This window comes from Oreochromis aureus, linkage group 13, assembly GCF_013358895.1.
Source record: "Oreochromis aureus strain Israel breed Guangdong linkage group 13, ZZ_aureus, whole genome shotgun sequence".
NCBI lineage: Eukaryota > Metazoa > Chordata > Actinopteri > Cichliformes > Cichlidae > Oreochromis > Oreochromis aureus.
Window position 1 is genome coordinate 26,767,892 of NC_052954.1, and position 13,878 is coordinate 26,781,769.

At 38.8% G+C, this 13,878-nt stretch overlaps 2 protein-coding genes, 1 long non-coding RNA gene and 1 pseudogene across 5 annotated transcripts in view; 2 read left to right on the forward strand and 2 right to left on the reverse strand.

Annotated features, from left to right (window-relative positions):
* The window catches only part of arhgef33 (Rho guanine nucleotide exchange factor (GEF) 33), a 48,723-nt gene extending 37,163 nt beyond the window's left edge, over positions 1-11,560 (reverse strand). For all 3 annotated transcript variants that reach the window (XM_039621902.1, XM_039621901.1, XM_039621900.1), the window contains exon 1: positions 11,258-11,560. The gene's annotated coding sequence lies outside the window, so the exon portion shown is untranslated. The remainder of the gene's footprint in view (positions 1-11,257) is intronic.
* Positions 583-5,500, forward strand: LOC116324828 (annotated as a pseudogene).
* Positions 5,583-10,082, forward strand: LOC116324850 (cyclic GMP-AMP synthase). Its single transcript, XM_031745616.2, has 5 exons — positions 5,583-6,933; positions 7,031-7,244; positions 7,446-7,703; positions 8,178-8,277; positions 9,722-10,082. The coding sequence occupies exons 1-5, from the start codon at positions 6,028-6,030 to the stop codon at positions 10,080-10,082; spliced, it is 1,839 nt and encodes a 612-aa protein (XP_031601476.2). The 5' UTR covers positions 5,583-6,027.
* Positions 11,561-13,161: 1,601 nt separating the features above from the next.
* On the reverse strand, positions 13,162-13,744 carry LOC120443312. Its single transcript, XR_005615334.1, has 3 exons — positions 13,615-13,744; positions 13,448-13,535; positions 13,162-13,259 (listed from the first exon to the last, which is right to left on the reverse strand). It is a non-coding gene; the product is annotated as an uncharacterized LOC120443312 (long non-coding RNA).
* Positions 13,745-13,878: the final 134 nt, after the last annotated feature.

Here is a 13,878-nt window from a genome sequence, read left to right on the forward strand (position 1 = left end):
ATTAAGTCATATATATATAGTCGCACAATTGTCCTTAAAAGGGGCTACTGCTTAACTAAATATAAGTTTAGGCACTATTATTCATGATCAGTTTTGCTTGGAAGTGAAAACATGGAAATATCATTTAACTCTATGTTTAACTGCTATTTTTTAATGCCACTGTACTTTAAGCTAATTGGCAGAGACGTTAAGCACATAAGGCTACTTTTAATCCAACTAGAGAGCGTCTGGAAAGGTGAGCCCTTCACCTGCTGCTTACTGCAAACCTTTAAGAGCAGAGCTGTCATTCATTCCTGATATCTCAAAGTCAACTAATGATAGCAAAGCAACAATAACGACAACTGCCTCGTTTATGTATACTATGCTAATTATTAATGAATGCAAAGTCTTGAATTTTAAATGCCCATTTTCCTTCCCTTGAAAAGCCACGATTAATTTATGCGTCGGGAATTACTGACCATTGAAGCTTTCTGCAGACATTAATCAGCATATTAACTCGCCGGTGTGTCCGACAATGGATGCTGATATTTGTGCCCTATAATAAACTCGTTTACGGTAACTCGTCGTTGTGATGCTGTGCAACGGCGGGTGCGCGCAATTACGCAACACCCCAGCCTGTCCTGCGAGCTATAACCGGATCAGCGTCTCTACTCAGCCTATCCGAGCCTGCAGCCAACCCGACACCGGCCAGCTCTCAGGTACGACGCAGTACACGATATAATGCATGAAGTGGGCTTATTTTATTTTATCTATTTATTTTTTTGATGCCAGTAATAAATTATCTGCGCCTGTTTTTATTTTTAGCGGTTCTGTGTATTGGGGATACTGTGATGCAGAGAAGAGGACAGGCGGCTGGTAGTTAATGCGCATCCAGGCTTCAGTAAGCGGGCAGATGACAGAACATGGCGGAGGGTTGACATTTCCGTTAATTCCTTGAGACATTAGATTTACTCCAATACTTTAGATTTTTCTGAGGCTCTGCCCGCTGTTTCTTTGGGTTTATTGTTTTTTTTTAACCATCTTTTAGAAGTGAAAGCGCACTGCGGCAGCCGCTGTGACGTTATCTGTGAAGGATGAGTTAAACGCGCGCATGTAAATGACTGCCCTTGCACTAAGTTCACCTGCGCAAGATCATGTGGGGGATACATATTACAGCTGGATTAAGCTACTTGACGTTCAGCCTGCTGCAGAGTGCATTCAGACTAAATATGTCACACAGGTTTGGTTAAACAAAACTTTGCAGTGCATGTGTGAAGCCTAATGTTCAGGGTCATCACCCCGTCACCCCCACCGAGTCTTTAACAGTACCTGTTTCCCTTTGCGTTAACCTGTGCACAGTGCACCGCAGTGTCTGAGTAATGGCTGCTACACTGTTAGTAGACTAGACCTGACAAAATGGTGGATTCTGGCTGGGAGGGAAGCTGTACTGAGTCTGTGGCTGTGAAAAAGAGGATGGTGCTGTGAAATCTCATCTGAGCTACCTGGATGTGTCAGAGTGGTGAGAACAGGAGAAGCATGTGGATGTGAAAGAGGAGAGCAGGGGTGTGGATGGATGGAGGAATAGAGAGTAGGAGGGGGAGGAGTGTTCTGTGTTCTGTGCAGTTCACCGATACCCTCCCTAGTCCTCTGAGTCTTCTGAGATGCTAAAGGAAACATGTATTGACAATCAAGAGCCTTCTTTTTAGCAAATCTGAGCCCAAGTTACTTTCACTTTACTCCCTCGAGGAGTATTTTAATGTAATTACAAATTCTTCCTGCACCAACTGAGATTCCCACTCCAGTATTTTTCGACAGAGCCATGCAATACATTGAATTTCTGCCTGCATAATGTTGAACCCTATGGTGTTTAATTACACAAGCAAGTCTGGGCTATTTTTCCACCCTCGAAGAATATGTTATTCACTCACAACAAGCCCATTTCAATATATGTCAGTCACAACAACTAGTTCATGAATACATTGCTCCCTGACTGTAACTTAACCCTGGCTTTAGCAGACAGACTGCCTCGTGACTTCTGCCAGCTCCAGTCATCATGGGAAAGGAGAAACTCCACATCAACATCGTGGTGATTGGCCACGTGGACTCTGGCAAGTCCACCACCACAGGCCACCTTATCTACAAGTGCGGAGGCATTGACAAGAGAACCATTGAGAAGTTTGAAAAGGAAGCTGCTGAGGTAAGGAGACAGGAGAGAAGGATGACCTCTTTAACTGGCAGCCGTTCTTCGCATATTAAGACTGAAGCCATGCGGCTTAAATAGAAATTAACACAAAATAGGAGCTGTTTGAGTTTTATATAACATAGAAGAGATTAAGATTGTTTGCAAAAAAGTCTTGAAGGTTAGTGTTGCTTGTGTCCCAGATGGGGAAAGGATCATTCAAGTACGCCTGGGTGCTGGACAAGCTGAAAGCTGAAAGGGAGCGTGGCATTACCATCGACATCTCACTGTGGAAGTTTGAAACTAGCAAATACTACGTGACTATCATTGATGCCCCGGGTCACAGGGACTTCATCAAGAACATGATCACCGGGACCTCTCAGGTGTGTAACATGAGGATGCTAGGCCACTATGAAGTGTATTAGATTCTGTATTGCATGTTTTAAGGTGCTTTTGCAAGTTTCTGTACACAAGAGTGCATCACTTGCTATTACACTGAAGTATTTCAGTTGCCATTAGTGACTGTAGTAGGTGTTTAATTTGGTATAGAACTTATTACAGTACATTATGTTACAGTATTAGCATCCAATAGTGGTAGTATTTCAAAGTTACTGAGGAATCCTACTAAAGCTGCATCCACTGCATTTTTAGGCAGACTGTGCTGTGCTGATTGTGGCAGCTGGTGTGGGAGAGTTCGAAGCAGGTATTTCCAAGAATGGACAGACTCGTGAGCACGCCCTCCTGGCCTACACTCTCGGAGTGAAGCAGCTCATTGTGGGAATCAACAAGATGGACTCTACGGAGCCAAACTACAGCCAGAAACGTTACGAGGAGATCGTGAAGGAAGTGAGCACCTACATCAAGAAGATTGGCTACAATCCTGACACGGTTGCCTTTTGTACCCATTTCAGGCTGGAACGGAGACAACATGCTTGAGCCCAGCCCCAATGTAAGTACTAAAACAAAGCATAGTTATGCAAAAGCCAGAATGTGGCCCATCATTTGAATATTCATTTGTTTGACTGGTGCTGTGGATAGAAAGCTGTAGCTCAATACAGCTGTTGGACAAACTCAAATATGACCTGTCAAAGAATCTAAAGCGAACTTTTCACTAATTTCCCTTTAAACAGCTGTAGATATAAATAAGAGGTATTTTCTACAACATGAAACATAGTGGTGGGAGCTGGGGAAAAAATATAAATGCAACTTTCTGCTAGTTAATTCAGCTTATTCATAAGATCAAGATGTGTCATTCATTCATTTAAAAAGTGACTGAAAATGTCCTGGAGGTTAAGAAACCAATAAAATGTTCTGTTATTATTTTAATCTAGAATTTAAATTATTACTGTATAAAATTGTGTATTATTATTTTTTCCTTCTTTCCTCTAGATGACATGGTTTAAGGGATGGAAAATAAATAGGAAGGAAGGTAATGCATCAGGAACCACACTACTGGAGGCTCTGGATGCCATCCAGCCCCCACCCGTCCGACAGACAAACCTCTACGTCTTCCCCTGCAGGATGTCTACAAGATAGGAGGCAAGTGGTGTACGGATAACATATGGATAAACTTTTAAGATACTTTGGGAATAAAGGATAGTTGAGACATTTGGAACACGGAAAACCAGATAACTTTTTCAGGAGAGAACTGAAACACTTTGATTTTTATTTTAATATCCTTTACTCTCACCTCTTTTGCAGGAATTGGAACAGTCCCCGTAGGTCGTGTGGAAACGGGATTACTGAAGCCTGGAATGGTGGTGACATTTGCCCCTGTCAATGTGACTACCGAGGTCAAGTCTGTAGAAATGCACCATGAGGCACTGAGCGAAGCCCTACCCGGTGACAACGTTGGCTTTAATGTCAAGAACGTGTCTGTCAAGGATATTCGCCGTGGCAATGTTGCTGGTGACAGCAAGAATGACCCACCACAGGAAGCTGCCAACTTTACTGCTCAGGTAGATACAAGATTTGGATGTAAAAATTGCAATTATAGTAGAACGAGCACATGATTTAACAAATTCAGCTCCAGGTAATGTCAGAACTATTTATATTCTCAATCCTCAAGGCAGACGAGAATGTGTTTAAATAAGACGACAGCAGAAAAACTAGAAATTAAAAAAGAAAGCATTTTTTTTGCTTATTAATAAGGCACCGATGTTGTCCCTTTGCTTTGCAGGTGATCATCCTCAACCACCCAGGCCAGATCAGCGCAGGTTATGCTCCCGTGCTGGACTGTCACACTGCTCACATTGCTTGCAAGTTTGCAGAGCTCAAAGAAAAGATTGATCGCCGCTCTGGCAAGAAGCTGGAGGACAACCCTAAATCCCTGAAATCTGGAGATGCTGCAATTGTAGATATGATTCCTGGCAAACCAATGTGTGTCGAGAGCTTCTCTGAGTACCCTCCCCTTGGTGAGTTGAAGTAGTTCCTAGAATTTCAAGAGCTTCCCTCATCAAATGGCATTGTGGCTCCACTTTGAAGTCATGCCATATTTTATGATGAACTCAAACGTCTTTTATTCTTCTTCACTTTGCAGGGCGTTTTGCGGTGCGTGATATGCGTCAGACTGTGGCTGTTGGCGTGATTAAAGGTGTGGAGAAAAAGGTCTCCACTACTGGTAAAGTCACCAAGTCTGCCCAGAAGGCCCAGAGGAACAAATGAATGTTGTGCTACTCTGCCGACCCCAAGGTCTCCCAAGGCAGGACATCAGTCATCCAACTTCATCCTAGAATTGGCTACTTCAACTTAATAATTAAAGACTGGTTAATCATCACAATGCATCGCAAAAGCATTCGAAGGAAAGAAAAACACTTAGATCTTTAGTCCTTGAGGCAGCACTCCTGGTTCCATTTCAGTGGTTAGATTACCATTAAGTACAGTGTAACATCAACATGTTTCAAATATGTGCACTGTTGATTCGCGTCATGGAAACACCATTCTGTGCTATTTAGACATCAAATAATTAGAGATACTGCAACCTATCTCCTCTCTAGTTCAATGGAGTGCAGGTTCTGATCTCTTTACATGATATTATATGTTGTCCTGCTTTTAGTGTTTGTTTGCAACTATATGGCGCTCTCTAGGAGCAAGAAGTCATAACTATGTCCTTCTGTGTAGTGGAGTAGTAGAGAATTTGTTCTGTTTAAGCTTTAAAAAGAACTTAAAACAAAAAAGGTCAAAAATTGTCCTCCCAGGACTCTAGTCCACATGTGGACTCTTAAAGCACTTTGATTGGCATTTTGCTAATTTTGCACTTGCACTTGTAGTTTAAATTGGCATAAGCTATAGCACCTTATTGTAAGATGGCACGAGCCTCTTTGTAACATTAAACATATTTCAACCAAAATGTGCAGCCTTGAGGAGTTTTTTCCCCCTTGTGTGAAAAGCTGTGAGAGCAACAGTTGTGTCAAAGTTTAAGATCCTTAAAATATGAAACATAATATCTGCAATACACATTTCTATCCACAAGATGTAGCTATTGATATAGAAATAAAAGAGAAACTAATAAGAATTTCAAACAAAGATCAAGTTTATAAACTTGCAGTCACAGTGCTGTGTCAGCACCCTAGAAGGCTATAGCCTCACCCTATGGCCAATAGCAATCATCCAGGAAGTAATAAGCCCAGCACTCACCGACTGATTGTGCAATTACACAATACACACAGCATAGCGTAAGTGAGGACTATGGAATAGGACCTGCAGAAAAGTTTTCACTCACATGCTACATCCGGTGAGTTAGAATACGTCAAAGGCTGAATCAGCATAAGAGCAGGGTGTGGCAAAGTAAAGGGGTGTGTTCTCATAAAATAAAAGGACACGCTAAGGATTAATCTTGCCAGACAAGTTTCATTCATCATTACACTGTCATGGCTGGGAGAGGGAAACCGCGCAAGCTAAACAGTCTCGACGCTGAGTGCACTAAAGTAAGTTCTCCTGATTTAACAGAAGGGAAGCAGAGTGAAAACAAAACGAAACAGAAACCAAAGAAAGCGAAGCAGAAAAATCCAAACGATGCTGAAGAAAAGTTTCCTCCTGACAGTACCAGAAGAGAATCTCAAGACAGCAGAGCGGAGAGAACATGTGCTACCAGGACCAAGTCGACAAAACAACTTCCAGTGGCGAAACAGACAAAGGAAATTCCAAAAGCCACAGGAATAAAAACATGTTCTGACAGGGCAAAATCACAAGGACTTGAAGAGAAAGTAGAGACTCCAGAGGGCAGAAAAACAAACCCACGTGTTAGGAAGGCCAAACCATCAGAAATGACTAAGATAGAGCTAAAAGATCCTACAGAGGATTCTGTGGACACTGTCAAAGCAAAAGCCTGTGGCACCAAGCCAAAATTAAGAAAACAAGAAAACAATCCTGATCCGGCAGCAAAGATGCAAAATGAGCAATATTTTGAGAAGATACCAAAGGCAGAGCAACAGACTCGAAAGAATGCAAGAGAGGCTTCAGAACAGACCACAAAAAAGGCCCGTGATGCCAAGCTACAAGTAGAAGTACAATCTGCTGAGCAGGATACAAAGGTTGCACCAGGAAAATCTCAGGACTTAAAAAGGAAAGACATGACCGAAGAAAAAGCTTCAACAGATTATATCCTTAAGGAAACTCTGAAAAAAATGAAAATTAAGATGATTGACAAAGTCAACGCAGCAGAAGTCATAAATGCGATAATACAAAATATAATCAATCATTTAAAACAAACTACATTAAGCTTTAAAGAGGTACAAGAACCCCTAAAAACAGGAAGCTACTATGAAAATCTAAAGGTAAGGTTTTACACTCTGAGTTCCCGCAATTAACTCAGGACAGGATTTGTGGTAAGAAATGCACTCCAATCTGATGTATGACTTGTATGTTGCACAGATTTGTAATCCTGATGAATTTGACGTCATGCTGCCCATCTTGGTTGATCGGGTGAAACTTGAACCATTTGGAAATGATGGCGCATTTTACAGTGTGGAATTAAAACGTGGCCACAAGAATCTGGAAAAATTTCTAGAAAATGGCATTTTATCTGCTACCAAGATGCTCAATGAGTTCAGGGAAGAAGTGAAGAAATGTGTCAAGAATTTTACTGGTGAGTATCAAAGTTAGAGTTTAAGTTAGTTTTAGTGAAATTTCCATTTTACAGTAAAAGAGGGCCTGAGGAAGAATTCAATTTGACAAGGCCTTTAATTTAACATGCTTTTTTATCTACGCCTTCTATATTGTAACGTATTAATATACAGCATCCAGTACCATAGAATGTCTGGAGTTAGGTTTTTATTTGTTCTTTCAGAATGGAAGGTGGACAAGAAGAAAAAAGGCTGTCCAGCAGTGACCCTGACCACACATGTACAATCAGTCCCAATTTCGCTGGATGTTGTTCTCTGCCTTATGGTTAAATCAAGCTGGCCGCCTTTCACAACCGAAGGCCTTAAAATAAACAACTGGCTTGGGGATAAGGCTAAGCAGGAATACAGGCAAAAGCCGTATTATCTGGTCCCAAAATATGAGGGCAAGGGTACAGTGGAAAGTGATGGAGTCCTTAATAAAGGTAAGTTTAACCTCTCTCAATTATTGAATAAAAAAAACAAACTAATCATAATGTGATTGTGAGCCACTGAACGAAATAGATAAAGTTATTGTTAACTGCAGTAGAAGTGAGAAAGGACACAGTATTATAAGACAACTGAATCCTGGTTAGAATGTTTGTGGCTGACATTGTTGTCAGTGTTGTGCCAAAAAGTCATTTTGAATGTTTCTGTGCGTTTTCATGTGTATTACCGTTGCTTACATTGGTAAATAAAATGTAGTTAACAAGATTTATGAAAGGGTTATATATAAAGTAATGGCATAGGGTTTCAGAGGGTTTCGCAGTTATAATGTAGTTACGGTGTAGGTTTCCCACTGAAGCAGAAATCCCCTTTAACACTTGACCAATGTTACTACAGTTCAAAATGTGCAGTTTTCATGAATGTATAAAAAGCTTAAAATTTCCCTGTTCTCTTCTGTCATCTCTAACATACAGATGTTTGGAGAGTTTCATTCTCTCACATTGAGAAGGCCATCCTGAAAAATCACGGATCAAAGAAGACTTGCTGTGAAAAAAGTGGAGAAAACTGCTGCAGGTTAGAACAACATGCTTATTACCAAATTATTGCTTTCTGGTAGAAAATGAACACAATGGCAAAAAAAAAAAAAAAAAATTATTCGTCAAACCATTTGGTGTGTTGGTGTTTGGTACTATGCAATGGAGCATGCAATGGACCCAGTCAGTTAGTTAGTTACATTATGTATTAAACTAGGGCTGCAGCTATCGATTATATTTGTAACGATGTATTCCATTAATTTAATGGATTAATGGATTATTCCATTAATCCAATTAAATGGATAACTACTTGTCTTATTAATGAGCAATAATAGACATTTAAAAGAGAAAACAGGTCTTTCAAAATGAATTGCTCATTAGTTTCCATTTTAGAAATTGCAATGTTTTGAACTGCATAAATCTGTTAAAAAAAACAACACAAAAAACAAAACCCTTTGATTGTATTTATGCACCATATTAAATTAAATTTTTTAAAGAAAACATTTTCTTAAATGCAAAAATATATAAATACTTTCAAGTACTCTACAAGTTTTATCTCCTTGATGAGGTAGATTTTTTGTGCGTTCATGTTCCCAAATTTTTGTGCATTTGCGTGTGCCTGCATGTTTTAAGTGTGAGAGGTCAAGCAAAGAGCAAGTTTCTATCTGTAGGCCTTTAAAGGAGAATGTGGTGGCTGCAATGAAGAAAAGCGAGAATATCAGCATTCCATAGTTGATGCAAAGTTTGATGCATATTTTCTGTGCTGCTGAAAACAAACGTTATAATGGTGCAGGTGTTACTTAATAGTAATAATAATTCAGTGTCCAGTTTATTGGCCCATGTACATTTTTTATTGGCTTGTGAAAAAGCGTTTGTTTATATTCTCAAATATTAATGCAGTTTAATTAACACATTATTTTATATAATCTCACCTTCAATCTGATAAATGTTGCGAAAGCCCTGAAATTAATCTGGTCTAGTAAACCGCGTGTCCCCCTTTACTCACCCCTGCTTGCTGCAGGTATCGGTTTCATGTGCGGCTGTCGTCAGCCTTCTTAAGCTGTATAAATTAAACATGGTATCAGGCTAAGTTAATAGTTTGTCTGCATGTTTTAATACAACTTCTGGAGGCTTACTGCAGAATTACGTTAAACTGTGCCAGCGTTATCATCACGGCAGCTGTTGTGTTATCGATGTTTTTGTTGAAAACTGAGGGCCTCATAGGTTTAGTGTTGGCAGACTCTGTAGTCATTCGCTATTCCTAAATATGTTTCTATTACAGGTTTGCTTTTTGTCACAAATGCAACTGACATGCTATCTCTAGACATTTATATCCATCCATTTATATACACATATATTTATCTCTCAATTCAGGAAAGTAGGCAAGCTCAAGAAAATGTTTGATATTTTTACCTAATGTCATGTTGTGTACGTTTAATTATCCAAGGTTCCCAAAATCTCTGTATCTTTCTCCTTGTACACAGGAAGTCCTGTCTGAAACTCCTAAAGCACCTGCTACATCTGCTGAAGGAAAGGGACTCTTCATTTGACAAGTTTTGCTCTTATCATGCCAAAACTACACTCTTTCATGCCTGTTGCTTGCGAACTGATGACAGCAACTGGAGAGCCTCAGACCTGAGCAATTGTTTCCAGCTGCTCCTGGAAGACTTTGAACGTTACTTGGAAAATGGTGAACTATGCAACTTTTTCATTCCAAGTCAGAACCTGTTCTCTGGTATTAGAAAGTGCAAATGTCTGTCCGGTGCTATCAGGGAGGAACGTCTGAACGGCTTTCCTATTTTCAGGGAACAACTTACAAAAGTCACGAGCTCAGACGTGCATTAATGTCCATTTTAAGTGCTATAGTGTCTTGATGCATGCTCAATCAAATGCTGCATCCAGATGAACAGAATCTTGAAAGTTGATTCTGTTCATCTGGAGGTACCCAGATAGCAAATATCCATTGAAACAATGTTTAGTCAATATCAGTTGAATCTATTGAAAAAACATTGAAATCTGATATTGACGTAACATCACTCTTGCACCCTTTTTAATGTTGATACAACATCAGGATTTGATATTGAATCAATGTTGAACGCTGATGTTGATTTTCCTCACTTTTGCACCCTTGGTTACTATTGAAACAACAATAAAATCATGATTAAAAATCAGTATTTAACAGGTATTTGTATCAATACTAAACACCACTGCAAATTACCAGCAATACTTAAACCTGCTAAAAAGACAATTGTGTATGATCCACAAATAGGAAACCATTATATGCTGGACATTATCTTACAATTTGTCATGTCCATAAAAATATCCCTATACTATGAAGCATCTGGCATTATGTAATAAAAAAATGACAGACATCTGTGTGTCAATAACAAAGGATCAGATGATGGATCAGATGAAAAATCAACATCAGTTCAACGTCTCCTTGCCATCTGGGTAGCGTTTTCAGACGCTATGAGATTTACTTACCTGGATGATTGAGCATGAATCAACACAGATGAACAGAAACAACTTTTTGGGAAGTCCTATAGTGTTTACAATGCCTCAGTAATTTACAACTTTGAGTTTTCATGTGATTTTGTTGTTTCCTGTTTTGCAACACATTTATAAGAAATTCTACTAGTACAACTGAGATGTAGGGGTACAGTTACAGAAGTACTTATATACTTTTCTTATTACGTGTTTCTTTATTATATTCTAAGTCAATCCTTAATATATCGCTTAAATGTGTTTTAATATGTCAGCTATTAATCAGCAAATTACATTATCTTTTCATTGCCCATATATATTATTATATATTATATTTTTAACTGACTTTTTCTGAAGCCAGACGATACCTCTTATTTGTAAAATATATACCTTAGAATGGGACTCTTTAAGTCCTGTCGGAGCGGCACGCCCCTTGTGCATAACTATTTTTAAATCCCTGTAGAACTACAACCGTAAGCTAGCGAAATAATTTTTTTTTTTTTTTTTGCATATGAAACCATAGGAGTTGTACTTACATCTTATGCCATCAGTTTGTCCTAAGTCATGGTTTCCTTCCAAATATAGCTTTGGAAAATTTGCATAAAAAGCAATTGCAGCAACAAAAACATAATATTCCAGAAACACGCTTTGCCGATCCGATCAGCTATTCATAACACTTCCTACGTTGGAAAAGACGTCAGCGTGAACTATGGCATGTCCGCCATGACCTGCCCGAAACCGGAAGTGACGTCATTTTCGCGGAAAATGTATTGTTTTTTGTTGCCTTTCTTTCTTTTTTTCTTTCTTTCTTTTCTTTTTTTTTTTTTTTTTACCTTCGGGACCTTTATGCCTATGCTGGTGTTTTTAAAAGTTATGTTTGACTTTGTGCTTTTCTGTATCGTTTCTGGGATGCTTAGAACTCAAATTGCACTGCTGGAAATAGTTTATTTTGATGCACATGCTGTTTTTTTGCAAATTTGTATTATAATATTTTTCGTTTTTCCTGCAGTACATAATAATTGGTGTATCTCAAGAATAAAACTATGAGGACACTCAAAATAAATTTTCTGTGCTAGAAAACTATTTTGTGCAACTTTTTTGTATTTACAGTTTTGAGGGATAAACCTCTTAAATTTCTTTAACTAGAAATATATGTAAAAAAACAAAAATTTTCAATTTTTTTGTAGTTTATTGCACTTTTTTGCAATTTATGTAGTTACTCTGGACTAAATGCATACATGTTATTAAAATTTAGGCCATAATGGTTGTATTGATGTATAGCAACTTGAAATGCTCCCAAAAATGGCACTACAGCATGTAAAAATATAAAGATAAGCTCTGGCGGACTTGGTTCTATGGTAGGTCTTAAAGGGTTAACTGGGGCTGAGATAGTCAGCATCCATACACAAAACAGCAACTCATGCAGCAGCCAACACAATCTGCAAAGCAAAGCAGAATTCGGCATATACTTGTTTCCACTCATTTCAGATGAGACTGAAAAATAATATCAGAATTCATAACAGAATTTTACACTGACTGAAGAAATGTAAGCAGGAAACCAAAGTCTGCTCACAGGTCAGAAAAACAGTAGTGATTGAGGACAATAAACGCACAATTTTTCAGCTTGCTTATAACAAGTGCTGACAGGCTGTTTTTGCACTTAGCTGTCAGACTCACATAATACATCTGACTCATTAAGTTTTGAAATACACATTTTTATAGGAATGAACAGCAGTGTTTGTGCTTAGATTTTCTTTTGAATCAGATCTCCAAGTAAACTGATGTGGTCAGCAGACTAAACATCTTGAGCAATTAATGCAGACAAGCTGTTGAGCTTAACGCATGATATTATTATTTCCCCCCAAATTATAAGCCTTTACCCCCAACAGTGTCCATGTAATTTTTGACCAATAATATAGGCAATTGAGAAAGTAGATTCACTTATTACCACAATTCTATGGTTAATTTTTAAAGGAACAAGCCAATAATTAATGCACAACATGTCATTTCTTTTTAAGATAATTTATTAAGCTTTCCACAACCAAGAGATAACACAAAATATTCTGAATGATAACAGACTAATAAGTTTATGGCAGAGAAAAATGTGCATTTTAAATTCTTTTAAGACAAGAAAACAATTAGGTGCAAGTTGCCACCAAATGATCATAGATATAATCCAGCAAACAAACCTTTCAATAACAGAAAATAAAGAACTGAAATGCACATTACAAAGAAATAACACAGGTAGATTGAGACCTTGCTCCAGCCTGTGGAGAAAAGGACAAGAAAATGAACATTCTCATAACCATGTGAAATACAGTAATTTGACTGTTAATTCCTGTCAGAGTAAGGTGGAGGAGAATGGCGGGAAAACTTACATGGACAGCTCTGTATTAGAACCCCAGTTTTGGCCACGGTCTGTTCCACCACTTCTTCTCCCTCCTCCTCGCCCCTGTCCTCCCTTGGATTGGACATTTCCTTCTCTTTCTTGTGCTTTTGATACCTTTCTGCCATAAGCAACAGCTCCTCTGGGATATCCTACAAAAGGATTCATTTTATTTATGATTATATACTTGTAATTATTTTGTATTAAAGACTGTTTGTCAGCTGTATTATAATATAAGTACACATGCACAGAATTCTCAGGAATTATGTTACATTTTGAATAAAAAGTCTATTCAATCAAAAGTGTATTTATGTCAACGCAAAAATATGTTTTTGCCAACCTGTCCTGCTCGCTCCATGATGGGAATTAGCTCAGGTGCCATTCTCCAGTTCTCTCTTGTCACCAGGGTCACAGCAGCACCTGAACGTCTGAAACAAAACATGCATCAACATCACAAGCTAGCACAAGCACAGCCTGGCAGTAAACACTGCATGCACACACTCTTACCCTGCTCTGCCAGTGCGACCTACACGATGAACATATTCCTCGATGTTACGTGGGAAGTCAAAGTTGAAGACGTGTGTTACGTCATGGACATCCAACCCTCGAGATGCCAAATCTGTGGCCACGAGGATACTGAACTCGACCTGGGAAAAGATACAACACTTATTCTGTGATAACTTCAATCCAACAGCCTTTACTTGTGGTAGTCTTTAGTTTAAAATAAAACCACCAGCTACACACAAAAATGCGTTTCCATTTTCTCTGCTA